Source organism: Phasianus colchicus, chromosome 5 (genome assembly GCF_987193195.1).
Source record: "Phasianus colchicus chromosome 5, bPhaCol1.hap1.1, whole genome shotgun sequence".
In the NCBI taxonomy this organism is placed as follows: Eukaryota; Metazoa; Chordata; class Aves; order Galliformes; family Phasianidae; genus Phasianus; species Phasianus colchicus.
In genome coordinates this window covers 55997948-56014979 of record NC_143440.1, presented here as the reverse complement: position 1 = coordinate 56014979, position 17032 = coordinate 55997948, and the positions used below count along the sequence as shown (strand labels likewise).

At 45.5% G+C, this 17032-nt stretch overlaps 1 protein-coding gene across 6 annotated transcripts in view; it reads right to left on the bottom strand.

The window, feature by feature from the left end:
• RTN1 (reticulon 1) overlaps window positions 1-17032 on the bottom strand; it is a 116998-nt gene that overhangs the window by 12769 nt on the left and 87197 nt on the right. The window contains exon 1 of one of the 6 annotated variants that reach the window (XM_090141850.1): window positions 993-1405. The exons of 4 other annotated variants lie outside the window; for them this stretch is intronic. In XM_090141850.1, the coding sequence (XP_089997976.1) occupies window positions 993-1011 (19 nt within the window). In that variant the 5' untranslated portion in view covers window positions 1012-1405. Of the gene's footprint in view, window positions 1-992; window positions 1406-17032 lie in introns of those variants that run through there. One more of the 6 variants, XM_031605348.2, reaches the window with a different exon arrangement.

The window sequence follows — 17032 nt, the reverse complement described above, 5'->3', positions numbered from 1 at the left end:
GTGTCTGTATGTCTGTCTGCATCCTCCTGCCCTCCCCAAAAGCACTTCAGGATGGACTCCTGGCTCCTGTTACATGCAGCTCCCTTTACAGAGCTGTCTGCCAGCATCCCGGTCCCTTTAACAAGATGATGCTCTAATCTCTCTCGCAGGACCCCGCTGTGAGCACCATGTACGCTCGATTCAATGTAAACACGCATCTAAAAATTAAAAACCACATTCAAACTGAACGTGTCCTGCCTGCCCGCAGGACTGCCACACGCTTTTCTCCCGATCTGCCCAGCTCACAGCCTCACAGAGGCTTTGCCTTTAGCAAAACAAAGGCTGAATACTGGCTGGGAAGGGTGAAACCAACTAAAAATGGCTGCAGAGCCGGCCGAGGCGCCCCAGAAGGTGCCAGCCCCACCCAGCGCAGGCACCAACCCGCTCCATATCACTGAAAATAAACCCAAAACGGAGATGCTATTGTTCCCCTACACATACCCCTGCAATATTTTCACCCAAATGGCTCGGTGTATTGCTGGAAAATGCAATAAAGCACACAAAAACAGCAACTCTACAGCAAAGAACTGTCACCGGAGCTGCGTTTTCTTTGTGCCAGTGCTCAGCTCAGCCCTGGCCATGGGTGTGCCCAGGGCAGGATGCGCCCAGCACACATCACCACCACCTCCAGCCCCACTTTTCCTGGTCAGCACGGATTCTCCATCGCCCGGCTCTCCTACAGCCCCAAAGGGAAAAAATCATGCTGAGATGAGGGTGATCTGCTAAGGGATGCTTGGGAATGGGCTGGGAGGTAGGATGAAGGTGCTGCATCCCGGGTGCTCACAGGGCGAGGCAGCTGGAGGTGGGAGAAATGCATTCAAACAGCACAATGAAAGGTTCTTCTTCCCTTTCTTAACGTAACCCCCAAATAAAAGCTTTACACGAAGGGAGATAAAAAAGCATGCAAAGGCCCGCAGGTGAACAATACGAAAATGGACGGATCCTGCCTTTACCATGCAGTCCTTCTAGCATGCAACACTCGAACAGACATAATACCCTGACATTTCCAGTTGCTCCAAAGACAGTCCATCTTGGTGGAGTCGGCACTGGCTTGCATCTCGGCGTGCAGAGGGGTGGCCGGTGCTGCGGTCGGAGGCGCTGCGTTAGCACTCAGGCATTCCCAAGCATGGGTGGTTTATGGGGTATCGCGCCCGTCTCCCCGCTCAGCTCCGGACTGATGCTGTAAGCAGCACGGGCGGAGGGGGGAGGGCATATTGTACGCGCTGCAGTCTCCACTGCAGCAAATCAGCAGTGTGATGTGGTTGCCCTAGGGAGCAGGCTCCTTTCAAAAGGGGATGCGGTCCCCTTTCAAATCAAAAGCTTTTGCGCTCGGCGGCTCCGAGCTGCTGAAATGGTTAAAGCAACCTGATGGCAAAAGAAATAAAAACAAATTTGGGGCGGTTGGAGGCGGGGAGCACTGTTTTTCTATGTGGCTGCATGGTTGTGACTATTCGTGTTCCAGAAATTTCTTGAGTGATGAATTTGGGTGTTTTATTGGGGTTTTTTTGGGGGGAAAGCCAAGCTTCCCCATCCACCCCCAGGTGCTGGTGCCTCCTTTCTCTGTGCCTGGCTGGGTGAGGTCTTGGAGCAGGCAGGGGAAAACCAAGGGCAGGATCTGGTCCCATCAAAGCAATCCTCTGGCCCCCCACCCCCCATCAAAACTATTCTAGAAACAGCAGAAAACAGCAGAGCACCCACACCCCTCCCACCAACCCCTGCTGCTCCCTTGCTGGGGTGTGCAGGTCCAAGCACTACCTCCCCTCACTGCCCAAAATGCTGCACACACCATGTAAGACAGCAACTTTATGAGATAATTTGTGAAAAAGCTCCCAGCAGTAACTCAGTGCACCAATGGCTGGACTGTAACACCAGCCCCAACATTCCTGCCCCAGGGACCAAGCTGCCCCTGCCTCAGTTTCCCCACTGCAGTGATGTCATAGCAAGCCACGGCCACATGGTACATGGAAAATACTAAATGAAGTGCCTTACCTTCACCCAGTCTGTTTCAGGTTTTATTACTCATAAAAACCTTGCCCCAAATCCACCCCGTTTGACTGAAGATTGACCCACAGTACAGCACATCAGCTGAACGCAGATGGGGACCTCTCAGCTGTATTTAACCTTTCAGATCATGACTGCTTATTAAATATTTTTCCTTTAGCAATTTTATATTGAGTGCTCTTTTTTTTTTTTTTTAACATGAAAACAGACAGAAGCACAGAGACAGCAGGTCACACACACATCAGCGCAGGGAAATGAGTTTGAACCTCTCTGCTTTTTTGGCTCCAAAACCTCAAGTCTTTAACGGCTGAGTTAACAGATCTCCCCAGCTGGCAGTAGTAGGTCACTCAGCCCTCCCTCAGGTAACTCATCTCACAGAAGAAGGCTAGAATTTACAGAGTGGCTCACCACAGTCAGATCTCAACCTTTACCTAGGAAGCTCTGCTGGGGTTACAGGGCCAGCAGCTATTGTTTGTGCTTCTAAATCATCTCTGAAATCCACAGAGAGACTTGCTCTCAGCTTAAATCCAGTATTTGCAGTCCCCTAACAGGGAAATAATTAACTAATTAGTGCAGAACTGGCTTCAATTGTCATTGCATACAGGAATTGTTTGATAATGTACAAGCCTTGATTTTGCATACTTCCTGCCTTAGAAAAGAAGGAGCAACTTGGCAAGGGATGGCTTCTAACTATGGGCTGGTTGGTTCAGACCCTTTGCAAAAGCAGAAAATACCTCTCTTGTTGCTTTGAGCCCTGCACACTGAATGCAGCTCTGCACCAACACGTTACATGAGCTATTTACAAGCAGTTTATATAAAAGATCAGACATAGGAAATTCCCAAATCCTGCAGTTCCTGAAAAAAGACAAAGAGACCTCAAATAGCACATCACTGAAACTTAGGGCTATTGCACACGATCCATCAGCAACACAGCAGTGAGAAGACACAAAATCTCACTGTACCCCACAGCTCTCCATTAGCTATAATAATAAAGTAGTTTCCTTTGGACAGAAGAGAGGTCCAGGTACATTTAACATTCTGGTCTTATGATGATCTCTCCTCCACTAGCAGAGATTTTCCTCATCCCAAAATTCAGGTCCCCATCTCCTTGCCCAAGCCACCAAAATAAATGATATCTCAGTTTTCCTGCTTCAAATTCTGCTTCCTTTTCCAAAAAGTGTCTCTTCAGAGCTGCTGTATGTAGTTGGATTGCCCCACGCCATGGGCACCAGTGTTATTGGTGTCAACCCAGACTTGCACATCAAGCTTAACAAAATTGCAATGGCTAAAATAGCAATTGATTAAAAAAACATTTCTACAATGAGAATTTAAATTATGCATCCAAGAATGTGAGCCAGCATTAGGACTAAGCAGCTGGCCACCAACAGCCTGAGGGTGAGGACTATTTTCTTGCAGCAGAATGAAACCAGGGCCACTGACTGAATGTTTGTGGGGCAGAGCAGAGTGGAAGGCATAAATAACATGTTATTTGTAGATCTGCATGGATCTACAACAAGTGAGAGGTGCACAGGTCAGAGCTCATGGCACAAACTGCAGGACTTTGCAGGGATGGAAGAGAGTTTTTCTCCAGTCATGAATTGAAGCAGGATTAAAAGCAGTGTGTGGAATTTCCTTCCTTCAGAACACTGTTCACAGCAAAGCCCCAGCTGCAGGATATTGCTGAGGTCATTACAGACCTTCAGATGTTTCAGTGAGGTCACCTGAAATTGGTATAGCCACAAGCCAAGTGGGCTCAGCAGTATTTGCCTATTATGTAGCTCTGCTGGAGATGATGATCCATGTAGGAAGTGTAGTGTAAGAACTCAGCAAAATAAAGTTACCTGTTTGCTTCCAGCTCCTCCTAACTTACTTGAGGGAATCCTCAAGTAATCCATGAGTAGGCAACTGCTGTCTGCCTCATCTCTTGCCATCCATTCTCACCCAGCATTGATGCAACCAGCCTTACACCAGAACTGTTCTCCAACCGTGCCTTGCTCTCCCCCTACTTCCACCAGGACCCAGCCTGCCTGCATCACCTCTGGTTAGGTCAGAGTCAGCAACATTTAAGGAGTTTTTGGTAAATAGAGTTGAATTTTGGACATTGTTTTGAGAGATATGGTTTAGTGAGTACTATTGGTGATTGATGGATGGTTGCACTGGATGATCCTGTAGGTCTTTTCCATCCTTGGTGATTCTGTGAATCAATGCAGCAGTCCATCATAGCTCATATGCACCCGCAATGTTCTTCAATGGTTCTTCCACAACCCCAAGCTGCAGGGCTGTCCCTAAGCACCCTGCTGGAGGACAGGGGTAGAAACCAGCACTGGTTTCAAAGAATAGTTCACGATGACATATTCAAAGATAGAGCTAAAATTATCACCAGTTCTGCTCTAAGTGCAGTGACTTTGAAGATGCTTTGGACTGATTCTGTTTTGCAGAACAGAGCTCTGCATCACCCCACATCAATGCGGCTCAGGACACATTGAGGGCAGCCAGATCTGCAGCCTGGTGCTGTGAGATCCCAACACTTGGCACTTATGGGAACAATAGCATTAAGGGAGATCACTGCCTGTTGGGTTTTTTTCCTTAGCTCATTTGTTCTTAGCATTAGCAACAAAAATAGAGGGGCTGCTATTTTAAAAGTCACATTAATATGTCTTGAAGCTCTCAAGAGCAATGGGGAATTTTTGCCTGAGTACTCCAAGCCAAGGGCAGCCAGCAATTACATTTTAGTGATGAGTCTGTCAATAGCATGGGATGGGCCAGATCCTGGCTCTGCTGTCTTGCACTCATTCTTGCTCAACACATTTCTGGGCTGCAGAATTGCTCAGAAGCAGCTCAAATGAAAAGGGCAGGAGGTGAGAGATATATCCTGAGTTGGAAAGGACCCATAAGGATCACTGAGATGCTGATGGCTATTGCAGGTCCATTGCTACTCACAGTCTAGGTGCCTTGGACAGCTTTGTCCTTGTGTCTCACGCCCAAGACCTTTATGTTTTTTCTTAGGACATGTAATGCAGCAATGAATTATCTTTTTTTTCTCAGCTCTTCATACCATGAAAGAAATCTGGTATGCTGGTAAAAAAGGCAACATGGTCTCAAACTGGTGCGATGTACATCTAGAGCTGAATACTCATAACAAAAGAAATGCTGTGTCCCAGCATGTCACATAATATTCTAACTTCTGTTTCACTCTCTGCTCAGCACAACTGTTTTTCATAACCATTTTTAAAATCCAAATCTGAGCTTTTTATAAGGTCTTAGGCAATAGGCATGTGACATGAGTCAAATGAGTGAATGAAAGAATCAGGTGGAATCCACTTTGTACTTGTTGCCTTCCTTAAATCCTAGTGAAAGAGGCATTTGCAGGGAAACCCTTCAATTTGGGTCAACTCTGAAGAAGAGGGACATGATTTAGTGGGCATGGTGTTTACAGGTCAACGTTTGGACTAGATGATCTTAGAGGTCTTTCCAACTGTAAGGATTCTATGATTTCTTGAAGCAGTTTTCCATTTTGGAATTTGAACTGCTGATGTACAGTCCCTCAGTGAGTAGATCCCATTCACTGACCATCCCAGGGATGCTCTGCAGGAGCTTGCTGACTGATGTGGGAGGCAGCACGTCTGACAATTATGAATCAGTTGTGATTTACTCCTGGCTCATCAAAAGTGGATAATTTCTCTTGGTTATTTAACAATGTTTTTGAACTACAAGGATCATAAGAATGAAAGCTCTATTCCTGCCACTGACCTAGAAAAGTCTTTCTTTCTTTCTTTCCAGAGGGGCTACATTTTTCAAGTGCTTGAAACCTTACAATTAGGCATTTCTCTCCTTTGGGGGAGGCAGTTGTACGCCTTCACTTCTCCTTCAAGATTTGATTATGAAGGTGATGAGCCCCTAAAACTATAGCTGACCTGCATTCCCCCACTGGAGCTGTTTCATCTGCCACTCACAGGCTACCTCTGCTCCCAAGCCTGCTGCTTGTAAGCCTGTGCTTCTAAATTTGTCTCCCTTACAGCACTGCTGGTGCTGCAGCTGGCATTATTAATTCCATTTCATTAACTGGTTGTCTTAATGGACTGGAAGACAAAAGAGAAGACAGTCCTGAGACTACAGCATTGGCTGGGCCTCAGGAGATCTGTGTTCAGCCCTCGTGTCTGCCACAGGCTTCCTGTGTAACCTTGGGAATCCTCTCTCTTGGGTCTCTGGGTTCATTTAAATTTGGGGCAGCATCTGCTTTTAAGGCCTTCTTTCTCCAACACCTGGCACAACATCTGTTCTCAAGCAAAGGAACTGCATGCATTTTTGTAAACAAGTTGCAGACAAGTGTTACTGCTATCTTTTGGACCAATGGAGGTCAAGCATGGTTGTGAATACGTGTTTGGATTGCACTGCTTGTAGAAATGGTGAAATCCTGCCTGGTGCTGGGTAGAGGTGAGGGGGACAGAGGAGCCTTCAGCCTCAGGAGACAAGGGAACGACTTACTTGTAACAAAGTCTTGAAGCAAGGTCTGACTGAGCTGCAGGTCCTTCACCCTATGGGTAACATTCCAAAAGTTCTACTGGTACTTCCAAAGCTTAACTGTCTCCAAATTTCAAGTTATGTACTCTTACACAGGGGACTCAACACAGGGGGCTCAACCTCTGCCCTGTCCCAGGGGTCTCTCCATCATGATTTGCAGGTGAAATAGTGCTGTTTCAGGCTCAGGGCTGTATGGCATGGTCATACTCCCTGCAGAGCCAGGGCTGGTGACCATGGTAGAGTTCATCCCATTGGCTCTCCCCCAGGGAATCAGGGCCTTGTATGCTCTATCCAAGTGCAAACACAACTACAAACTGAGCAAACACAACTGCAAATTAAACCAACAACCTGAGGTCAGAGACTCAGCCTCTAAATCAGGCTGGCATCCTTGTGGGCACCCAGGAATGCTGGTGAATGGGTTTGCAGAATTTCTGTTGGCTCCTGTAGCCAATATCCCTGCTATGAACCTGACCCTGGTCAGTGGGCAAAGGTGCAGAGTAGCACAAAACAAATCCTAGCCTGTTCCCACAAAAAAGCCATTTTCTTTGGGGAACAGAATCATCCATGCATTAGGGACAGAGACGCGCAGATGCTGTGGCCATGCAAGCACCAGCTCAACCAACATGCAATTGTCATGGCAACCCCAGCTTTCCCTGGAAAACAGCAGCAGACCACTGATGAGCTGCTGGATGCATGCTCACCACTGCAGCTTGCCCCTGGCCCTGCTGCTGCCTACTCTGTGGATGTGAGCATCTGGGTACCAAGTGGCACCCTGCAGAGGAGAGGGAGGGATGGTGCTCACCCCAGATGCTGCTGTTCAAAACCATTATCAAGTTCGAGGGATGCAGAGGGGTCAGCTGTTAATATACAAGAACAGTTGGCTGAGGCTGCAGAGGATGTAGAGATGGGTCATGGGGCCAAAGGCTGATGAATGAGGTGTGCAGTAGTAGTGTGCTAGGGGGAAAACAAAAAAGAGTAAAAGAGAGAGAATGTAAAATAGAGAGGTATGACAGGAATTGTCAGTGCAAGGCTGTGGGATGAAAGAAACAAAGAGAGAACATGGTGAGCTCTGCTGAGAGCCAGCAGAGCAATGGCTAGAGAAATATTTTGCCAGTGAAGCACCTCTCTGATTTTCAGACGTTGCTGCAGGCCTCCAGGGTAACCAGAAGAATTAGATCAGGAAACGATGTGCCATAAGCGTTGTCTAGAAAGAGGTCAGAGTTGTGTTTGCTGGGGAAAAGCACAGGGAAAATGGCTTTGGGGGATGATATCATCTGGAAGAGCAGCGAGAGAGGAAAGCAGCCAGGTTGAGTACTGGGGTGCTGGCTCTGCCCCATACATCCCCCATGTGTGCCCCACATGGGGCACAGGGTCAGCAGATCCCATAAGCAAGGTGAAGCAAGCTTCTAGCAACACATCAGCAGAATATGCAATGAAAAGACATCATCCTGGAGCCACAGCTCATGAGGGACTCAGCATCAGTCATCTCTAAAACCAGGTATTTTGTACACAGAGGTGCAAAATGAGGAAAAAGAAGGAAGAAATGCAGAGCCCAGATAAATCCCTTGAACTTGTGGAAGTGGGGTTGGAGATTCATGATCCTTGAGGTCCCTTCCAACCCTGGCAATTCTGTGATTCTGTGATTCTGTGATAACACGTACCCTCACCCCCTCTCTGCACACAATGAGAAAGCCTTCATGTGGATGCTGACGCTGAGTATCTGAGGAAAGACAATTTCATTTTCTATTCTCAAGGCTGAAAGATTAAAGATAGATCAGCAAAACTATTTCACATTTAGAAAACCCAACTAAAAGGGCTAACGAATCGAGATCTGCCTGATGATACTGTTAAACATCTTAAGCCACATTTTCCTGATTGCTTCTGCAAAGGAAAGATAACTCCCTGAGCTTAATGTGAATATGCAATAGGAACTATAGATTGAATTTGAATATATTTAAGAGCAAAATGGAATTATTTTTCTTTCTGTTTCAATTAATAAGCAGCATGCAAGCTCACTGGACAAAATGTAATAAGGAAAAATGCTTCCCTTGTATCACAGCACGTTCAACCACTCTGTTTCAATAATGAATATTGTGTGGATACGGCAGAAGTAGCAGCAATTTCAGGGAATACCATACATCTGTAAATAAACTGCACATGAACAATGCAGGGCAGAAGAACAATGTACTGTGCTTTATGCATGAATAATGGATTTCCTTGCAACAGGTTTAGCTTTGGCAGAAACTGAGGAATTCCAAAAGGAAATAGCCACATAGGACTGAGCGAGCATTGCACAGGGTCTGCTTGGATTTCTGAGTTGCTTCCCCATCTTTCACTTGAAGGCATTTCAGCTTGGGAGAGTTTGATGAAACTGTCCAGCTGAGACAGTTACCACCAAATACCCCTTCCTCTTTGTAAACGACCAAACTTTTCATTCTGAACAAAAACATTTGGACTGAAATCATAATAAATACAAGAAAACCACAATCTTTGTATATTTAAACAAAGAAAAGCAAATCCCAAACTCAAGTGCTTGGTTTTGGATGAAGCTCGTCTATCACAAACATGGTGGATATGGTCTGATGCTGCTGACACTTCACTTTGGAAGGAGCAGTTGTTTCTTTTTCCAAAAGACTTGCTTTTCAGTTGTTTTATTTTCCTCTTTTTTCCCTCCCAACCAGGTAGTCTGACATTCAAAGTGATCAAAGATCCCTGCAAACTGCAGCTTCTAAGTTCCAGATAAATATAGCCACGCTGTTCTGCATCTGCTTGTTTTCCCCAGATCGCAAACCTGCAGTTGAGACCTATTTATTTGGGAGGAGAGCATGCAGAAAGCAAGGCGAGGCACAATGCACACGGACAGGTTGCTCACAGGGAGGCACAGAGGGGACAATGGAAGTATCCACGACCAAACACCCCCAGGCCATACCAACACACAGGGGAACAACCCTGAGCCCTCCCAGATGTGGTGAATCCATGGGTAGGACAGGAGGATCCCAATCCCAAGGCATGCATGCCACATAACACAATATATTTTGGCTTCCCAATTAGCTGGGAAGTAAAAGCAGCCATTATTTTGTGCATCTTTAGTGCCAGAATCCTTCTGTCACATTTCCCCAAAGCTAAATAATTCATGAAGAGCTCTGATTAGTGGGAATCTCGTGAAACCAGCAGGCAACACATGGTGATGTTTATTTTTACCTCTTGACATCCGAGGGTGGCTTTTTGTGAAGAGGCCAAGGATGGATGGGTTTCCTGGAGCTGAGATGGGAGCTGTCTTGCGGCACTGCCTCAAGAACTGACTGTGCCATGCAGACTTGGGTAAGCCCCTGCCCTTTCCCCATTCCTCTCTCATTTTGCACTCAAATTGCACTGTGACCCATGGAGGAGAGAGGCCACCCAGTACATGCACAGAGATATCATTGAGCCATTTGGTTCCTTTTGAGGTGCGTAAGTGCAGAGAACAGCACAATCTTCCCCTCCTGAGGGTAGGAAATGAAGGTAATGCAAAGGAATTACATCTTATAGCCTTGGCCATAAAAACACCTGCTTAAAACCCACCCTCTCCAACTCTGTTTCAAACACCTGAGCAGAAAAGTGGCAAGTCCACGTGCACAGGAAGGATGCTTCTAACCCTGGCAATAGCACCAGCCTAGCACCTCTGAAAGTTACCCATCCAAAGGCAGTTCCTCCTCTGCTTATGGGATCTTCCTCACCTAGAGCTTGATATAAACAAGAGATCCATTACTCCTTGCAAGGAAAAGCAAACAACTTGGAAATCATCTGCTTTAAGCCTGATTCTGTCTCATCCAACATGTGTTTCCATGGAAGCAAAGGACGGAGCGGGCAGCCTGTGGCTGCAAATCACTGTTATTTCACTGCTCCTGAGTCTGAAGAGACAAATGGATCATTAAAAATAAAACAAAATCAAAATTTAAAAAAGCACTTTTGAGAGTAGATAGGTGATATTTAGTGCTACAGTGGCGCTTCTGGGGTCTGGGGTCCAATCACATTCCAGCTGAACAAAGCCGAGCTTTAGCTTGTTCTCAGAGGGAATGGAGTATGTGCTGAACAAAATGATTTTTGTTCTTTTGTTGATCACATCGGTGTAGTGATTGTGTGAGCCCAGAGAATGGCAGCACAGCACACAAAAGGAATTACATAAATGGATTATAAAGATGTTTTCAGCATGGTTTGGAGGAGCATATTGCAGAGAGAGTCCAAAATGAGGATGGTTTAGGAAGGAACAGTTTATACCTACTGATGCAGACCTGGTTCAGACCACAGGACTAAGTCTCCTGAAGCTGTCACTCTGTTAGTCTCATCAACATGGTCATTGAGCAGAAAGCACTGACCACTGAGTATGTGACTATAGCCACAAAGTCTTCTGCTCCTAGCTAGCATCCCTAGGCATAACTGCCTTCAGACAAAACACAATTCCTAACAGCTGACAAGCACACTGCACACACGTCTTCTTGCTTCTGAGCCAAGCACATTTCACTGGGAGTAATTACCATGTATCTTCAAGTATGGAGCTGAAGCTTACCTATGAGCTGTCTCTTACCCATAGCATTGCAGATCCGACTACTTGCCTTCTACTGACTCCACGGAAAGCAGTGGGGCCAAATGTATGCAGCCATTACATGTGCAAATGCAAGATGTATTTGGTACTTTTGGTATTCATCACTCCCCATGAAACAAAATCTGTTTAACAGCAGCCTACCTTCTACCAACATATATTCTTACCAGTTGTGTGTTTTGTTTTTTTTTTTAATTGATTATCAAGCAGAATAAAAAAAAAAAGATTTACAAGAACTATCATTTAGAAAATATAGTTGCAGACTCGAGTGGATGACAAATTCTGAGTTTTAAGTGTCTGATATTTTCCTCCACCCCACTCTGGGTAATAGGTTTGGAGCTGCAATGTGTAGCTGCCTGAATGCTGTGATCAGTGCTGCACTGAATATTGATACCTGTGGCCTAATGACATGTGGGTCTGTTACTTAAGTTCAGTAGATGGCTTCCAGGACATGCAGAACTGGAAAGAATAAGCCAAATCAGCTCAAATCTGTTGGATTCTACATCCAAACAGGGAAATATGTGAGATGAAGATAAATCTGTCAGGGAAAATGAAGTGCTTTACCTTGGCCCAGACTAACCCTATTTCAAGAGCCCACAAAGGCCCCAGATAACTGTATCAGCAATTCCTGATGAGAAAATGGCAGTGCCACTGCAGGTCTCATTCTTGCCTTTTCTAGCCTTGAAATTTACTGCTAGAAGCACGTTTCAAGCCAGCAGAGCCAGCCAGGCCAGGATCCCACCAACTCTGCTGTACACGGGCTGGCACTAAGCACCCACATCCCATCTGCAGGAAGCACTAAGGGGCCATTTTTGACCTTTGATCAGTGCTTTCATCCCACCCACCAGGAACTGGCTGGTGGTAGCATGCTGTACCATACTGGAGATCCAGAATTTATTAATATATTTAAATACAGACATTAAATTACAGCACTGATTGATTTCTACACTGGGCAAGACACTGAGCATCCACTTGACTGAACGGCCCAAAGGTGAAAGGCTCCTGTATCCCATCCCCAACCATTAGTCCACAAAGATGAATCTCTTCCAGTTTTACACGTAGCTCAGCAAAGGAAGAGCAGTGCACCTGAATTACTGGACCAATCAGGAATGAACTGAAAGGCAAGAGGGCAAACTAGTGCAGATGAGTCTGGAGGATATCAGGAAAGCATTTCCCTCTAGGCAATGCAGGAGATTGATTCATAAAGTCACAGAGCAGCATAAGCCAGACAGGAGACAGCTGAAACACATCAGAAACTGGCTGAGGGAGAGGGAGAAAGCTGTCAATAAAATCAAACAGTATGGCAAAGGGAGGAGGCAGGAGGATGGAGGCTCTTAGGGCAGTTAGTGCTGGTGCTTTCCTCGTGCTGCATGTCAATGACCTTGAGACTGAGCCATTATCTAACAATGCCAAATTGTAGGAGGCACAGAACAAATTAATTACAAATGGGAGATTAGGCTTACAGTCTGATAGCAGCACGTGGAGTTCAATGAAGAGAAGTTTTAATGAGATTAAGTGACAAAGCCATCACTTAGAAGGAAGCATTAAACAGACTACAGACAAGGAGAGGGAACTGAGGGCGAAGGCAGTAAACTATTAAAAGCATCTGTGTTATTAAAAAGCAGAGTAAAGAAGGCCTGCACTTCTCAAAGAGGAACGGGGATGAAGTGGGTGTGCAGGCACAGCCACAGCACTCTTCCCCTGAACATGCCACACACTGGCTGTTCTGGTATTGAGGAGAAGCGATGGAGCAGAGCAAGGGAAGGCCAGCAGCCATTTGGGATCAGCACAAGGAGTAAAGCATTGGCTAGCTTGGTAGAATTACAGCCAGGAACAGCCTAAGGGATGGCCCAGATGGTTACAGGGGTCACTGCAGTTCCTGCAATGATGGCAGCGGGTTGGGACTTGGCGGACAAGACTGTAGGTCTGGCCTGATTCCAGAGAGTGCAGCAGGATGTCAGGTGGTAGCAACCAAGGAAAGAAATGGGTCAGCAGCTAATATTTCAGGCCAAGAAGGGCATATCTTAAATAATAATAGCTACTGCAAATGATGAATAATTAAAACAGACCATTTGGTCCTCTAGCCCTTACATACTTCCAATCCTCCAACAAACAGCAGAAGCAGCATTTTTAGTACATGGCAGGAGGTATCGTCTGCTGACATGGACTGGCTGTGCTTTATCTCCCACCAGAGCTATTGTGCCTTAAGTGAAAAGGAGAACTGGCAACATCAAAGCCAGGGCTGACCTCAGCCAGCACAAAATGGGGCCATTTCCTGGTTTTGTGCCTTAAACAATCCTCCTTAGACCAAGATTCATTCCGTAGACTCTCCTAGGAGAGGATCTTATTGCACTTGCCCATCTTAGCCAACACAAGATCCTGATAGTGGCTCCAACACTACAACTGGAATAAGATCTGAAAATAATAACCATCACAGAGCTTTCTTTTTCCTTATGAAGTCAGGATGAGATTTGTGTGTGTTACGAAAGGTGCCTAGCGCTACATCCTTTCAAAGTCACCTGCTATTCCTCTGACTTCACTTGCAATGCAGATTAACCAAACATAGATCCCTGGGTGCTCTCCAATACACAATTCCAGCAAATATTTACATCCTTTCCCTTCCTATATTGGTTTGATAAAAAGGCAAAAGATCCCTCAGCATTTTAGAGACCTTTCAGTCTGGTCAGTAAAAGTGAAATCCTTCAGGATTTCCCACAGCTGAGAGCATGTTGCATCTCCCCTTCCTGGAAAGGATCCAACTGTCATAGTTAAATCTTGTTCAAGAAGAAAACAACAACAACCAAACCACAAACCCAAAGCATGGCAGATCCTTCTGCAGTGATTCCATTTTTCAAGTCTCCTTTCGCTTCAGTGGGAATCAACGGCAATGAGCTAACAAAAATGGTCTCTCCCAGTCTCTGGGGAGAAACAGCCAAGAGAAGGGACACTGAAAACTGGGACTCTGCAGCTAACAGGACACAGCACACATCAGATGCTCTGGAGACTTCACAGAGACACAGAGCTTACCTTTATCCCAGGAAAACACAAACCTTGGTATTTTAGGAAGAATATGCTTTCTACACGTTTCCTTGTTTTCAACTCTAAGAGTTAGACTAGATGATCTTTATGGGTCCCTTCCAACTTGGGATAATTTATGATTCTATATTCTATACTTCTCTTTTTTTCCAGCCAGTGTTGGCAGGGACAAGCTGATAACAGCCTGGGTCAGCCACAGAGACCTGCTGTCAACACTGTTTTTTTGCATTAACTGGAAGTGGATAGGAGGCTCTTACCTACAGAATTCTACACATATCTAATACTTACATATATTAATATATATATATATATATATATATATATGGGCCTGATTCAGATGTGTTAACTGCAGATTTTAACTTCACCCTTGCCCACAGGGCAAAGTAAAGCCCGCATCTGAGTAACTCCTACTCAGAGCAGAAAATCTCAGTTGCTGGCACCTCCAAATCAGAACAACAGGAGCTGAAGCGTGCATTGAATATTTTCTTCAGACTACCCAGGAGAGCTCAGCTATATGTAGCAGAGCCATTTGCGTGGTGATTGAGGCAAGATTTCTATGTCTTGGCAGCCAGAGAAGCGCCTGGGAAAAATTCTGCTCCTCAAGCAGGGCTCTAATTACTGCTCAGCCAGGCTTCTCAGCTCACAGTTATCACACTGATCTTTTCTGCTTCCCCACATAGCATCAGGTATGCGTCAGATGGCTTCTGCTCACTCCAGATGATCCTCTTAGCTGCTGCTGCGAGTTGTAGGGCAATAAACAGGAAGGATGGGCACCAGGTTGGATGGAGCTCTGGAACCTCATCTAGTGCTCAATCTAGTGGCTGGCAACCCTATCCACAGCATAGGGATTGGAAATGAAGGATGCTTGAGGTCCCTTCCAGCCTAAGCCATTTTGTGATTCTAAGAGATTTCATCTGCAGATGAAGCATAGAGGAAAGATGCTGCAAAATTCATGGTTGATTTTTAACCAGGGGGGACAGGAAAAGCAGAAAGCAGCTTTTTCAAACAGGACAAAGGGAGATTCTTTGGAGAGATGTGGCTGACAGGACACATAACAAAAGAAGGCAAGGACAATACCTTCTACCAGGATACAAGCACTAGGAGCAATAAATGATGACAAAGAATAAAAATTAGCTCATCTGTTCTGATGACCAGTGACAACTCAAGAGGAAAACAGTCTCTATCCAGAGAGATGCTCCTCCCTTGGCTGCTAAACCTTAAATGACAGTGAGGAGGAGCGGATCCAGAGTCCATCCCTTCTGATCACTCAGGTGCATTGCTTGCACCTGAGCTCCCTGGGTTAGCCACACCTTCTCACCTTTTTCAACCTTGGTTCAGGCTGTTACCTGGCAATTCTGTTGCACAGGAATTAATCTTTCAGACTTTGTGGCTCCACTTGCTGTATTGTAGTTGTCCCATCAGTGCCTCTGGACTTGGACAGCTGTGGTCCTAGACAGCTGTAAGATGACTATTCCCTACTCATTGCTAATCCCTTCAAAGAAAAGGTTTCCCTGGAAAAAAAAGGTCACAAATTGAGCTAACCCAGGCCACAAGCATCACTGAAGTCACACCAGAATTCTTGGCCAACAAGCTCACCGTCTCTTACAAAGGGCAGGCAGCAACCCAGCACTTAGGAGTTGGGATCCCTGGCCAGATTCTCCATGCAACCTGTGACACTCAGGCATTTGGCAAACATGTCATCTGACATTTTCCCTCCAGCACCTTCATTTATTTCCCTTTGCAGCATCAGTTTGGACAGCAAGATATATGAATAATTCAGCTCTACTAAGCACAAAACTGCTCTTTAACTTTTTTCTTCTTTTAAGCTTCATTCCAGCATAATCTCCCCTTCACTGCTCCTGGAGGAGCAAAACCTACAAGTTGAAAGCACACTGCCACAGCTATATGGACATACACCTGTATACACGGGAATTAACCATTTGATAGAAATGAAGTGCTACTCAAAATTCTTCTTACCTTGCTGCTCTTGCTCATTGCCACTTGGAATGATGGGGACACCCACTAGTTTCTTACAGACATATAGCAGATGTAAGGGTCAACAACCAAGCTATAGAGATGGTTTTGCAAACCAGGAAATAGATTCAGGAATAAAGAGGGGTCATTTCCCAGTTCTGTGGTATATTCCTGGTGTTCTTGCACTGAAATCAGTTCATCTCACTCAACAAATCCATTAATAACATAATAAATTAGTCAACCACAGTCCCTTTTTCAACAGCTTTCCCAGGCAAAGGGGCTTTAAGATGAGCGTGCATGTATTTCAGCAGCCATCTGTAAAATGAGGATGTTATCATCTCCTTTCTTGCTTTGTCTGGAAATCTGTTTCGCTGCCCCTCACTGCCAATCTGCAGCTCTAAGAAAAGCAACGTTCTAAATATGGCCCAAACCTGTAGGCATGCTGCTCCTAATAGTGCTATTGCTGGGACTGAGCCATCTTTCCTTCCCCAAAATTGCAATACTCAGACCCTTTCCCTGAGAGGAGCAAGGGCTGTTTCTCTGGAACACTGAACATTATTGCCCACGCAATTCTGACCTAATTTGTATGAGCAATTACTCTGTCTGGGAGCACCAGGCAGCACAGTCAGCACATAACATCCAGCTGCAATAACTGCCTGTACAAATGAAGTGTATAGGTGACTGCTCGTTTCAGAAAACACAATTGCTACTATTTTATTAAATCTTATTCTTTACAACTCCCTGGCTGGAGAAAACCTTGTTCTTTTGTGTGAGGTTACACATGGCTGTGCTTTTTCAGCAGCAGCAACGCTCCAGTGCAGGCATCTGAAACAAGCAGCAAATGCATCCCTTTCTCTTTGGAAGTGATTTCCATATCCTGGA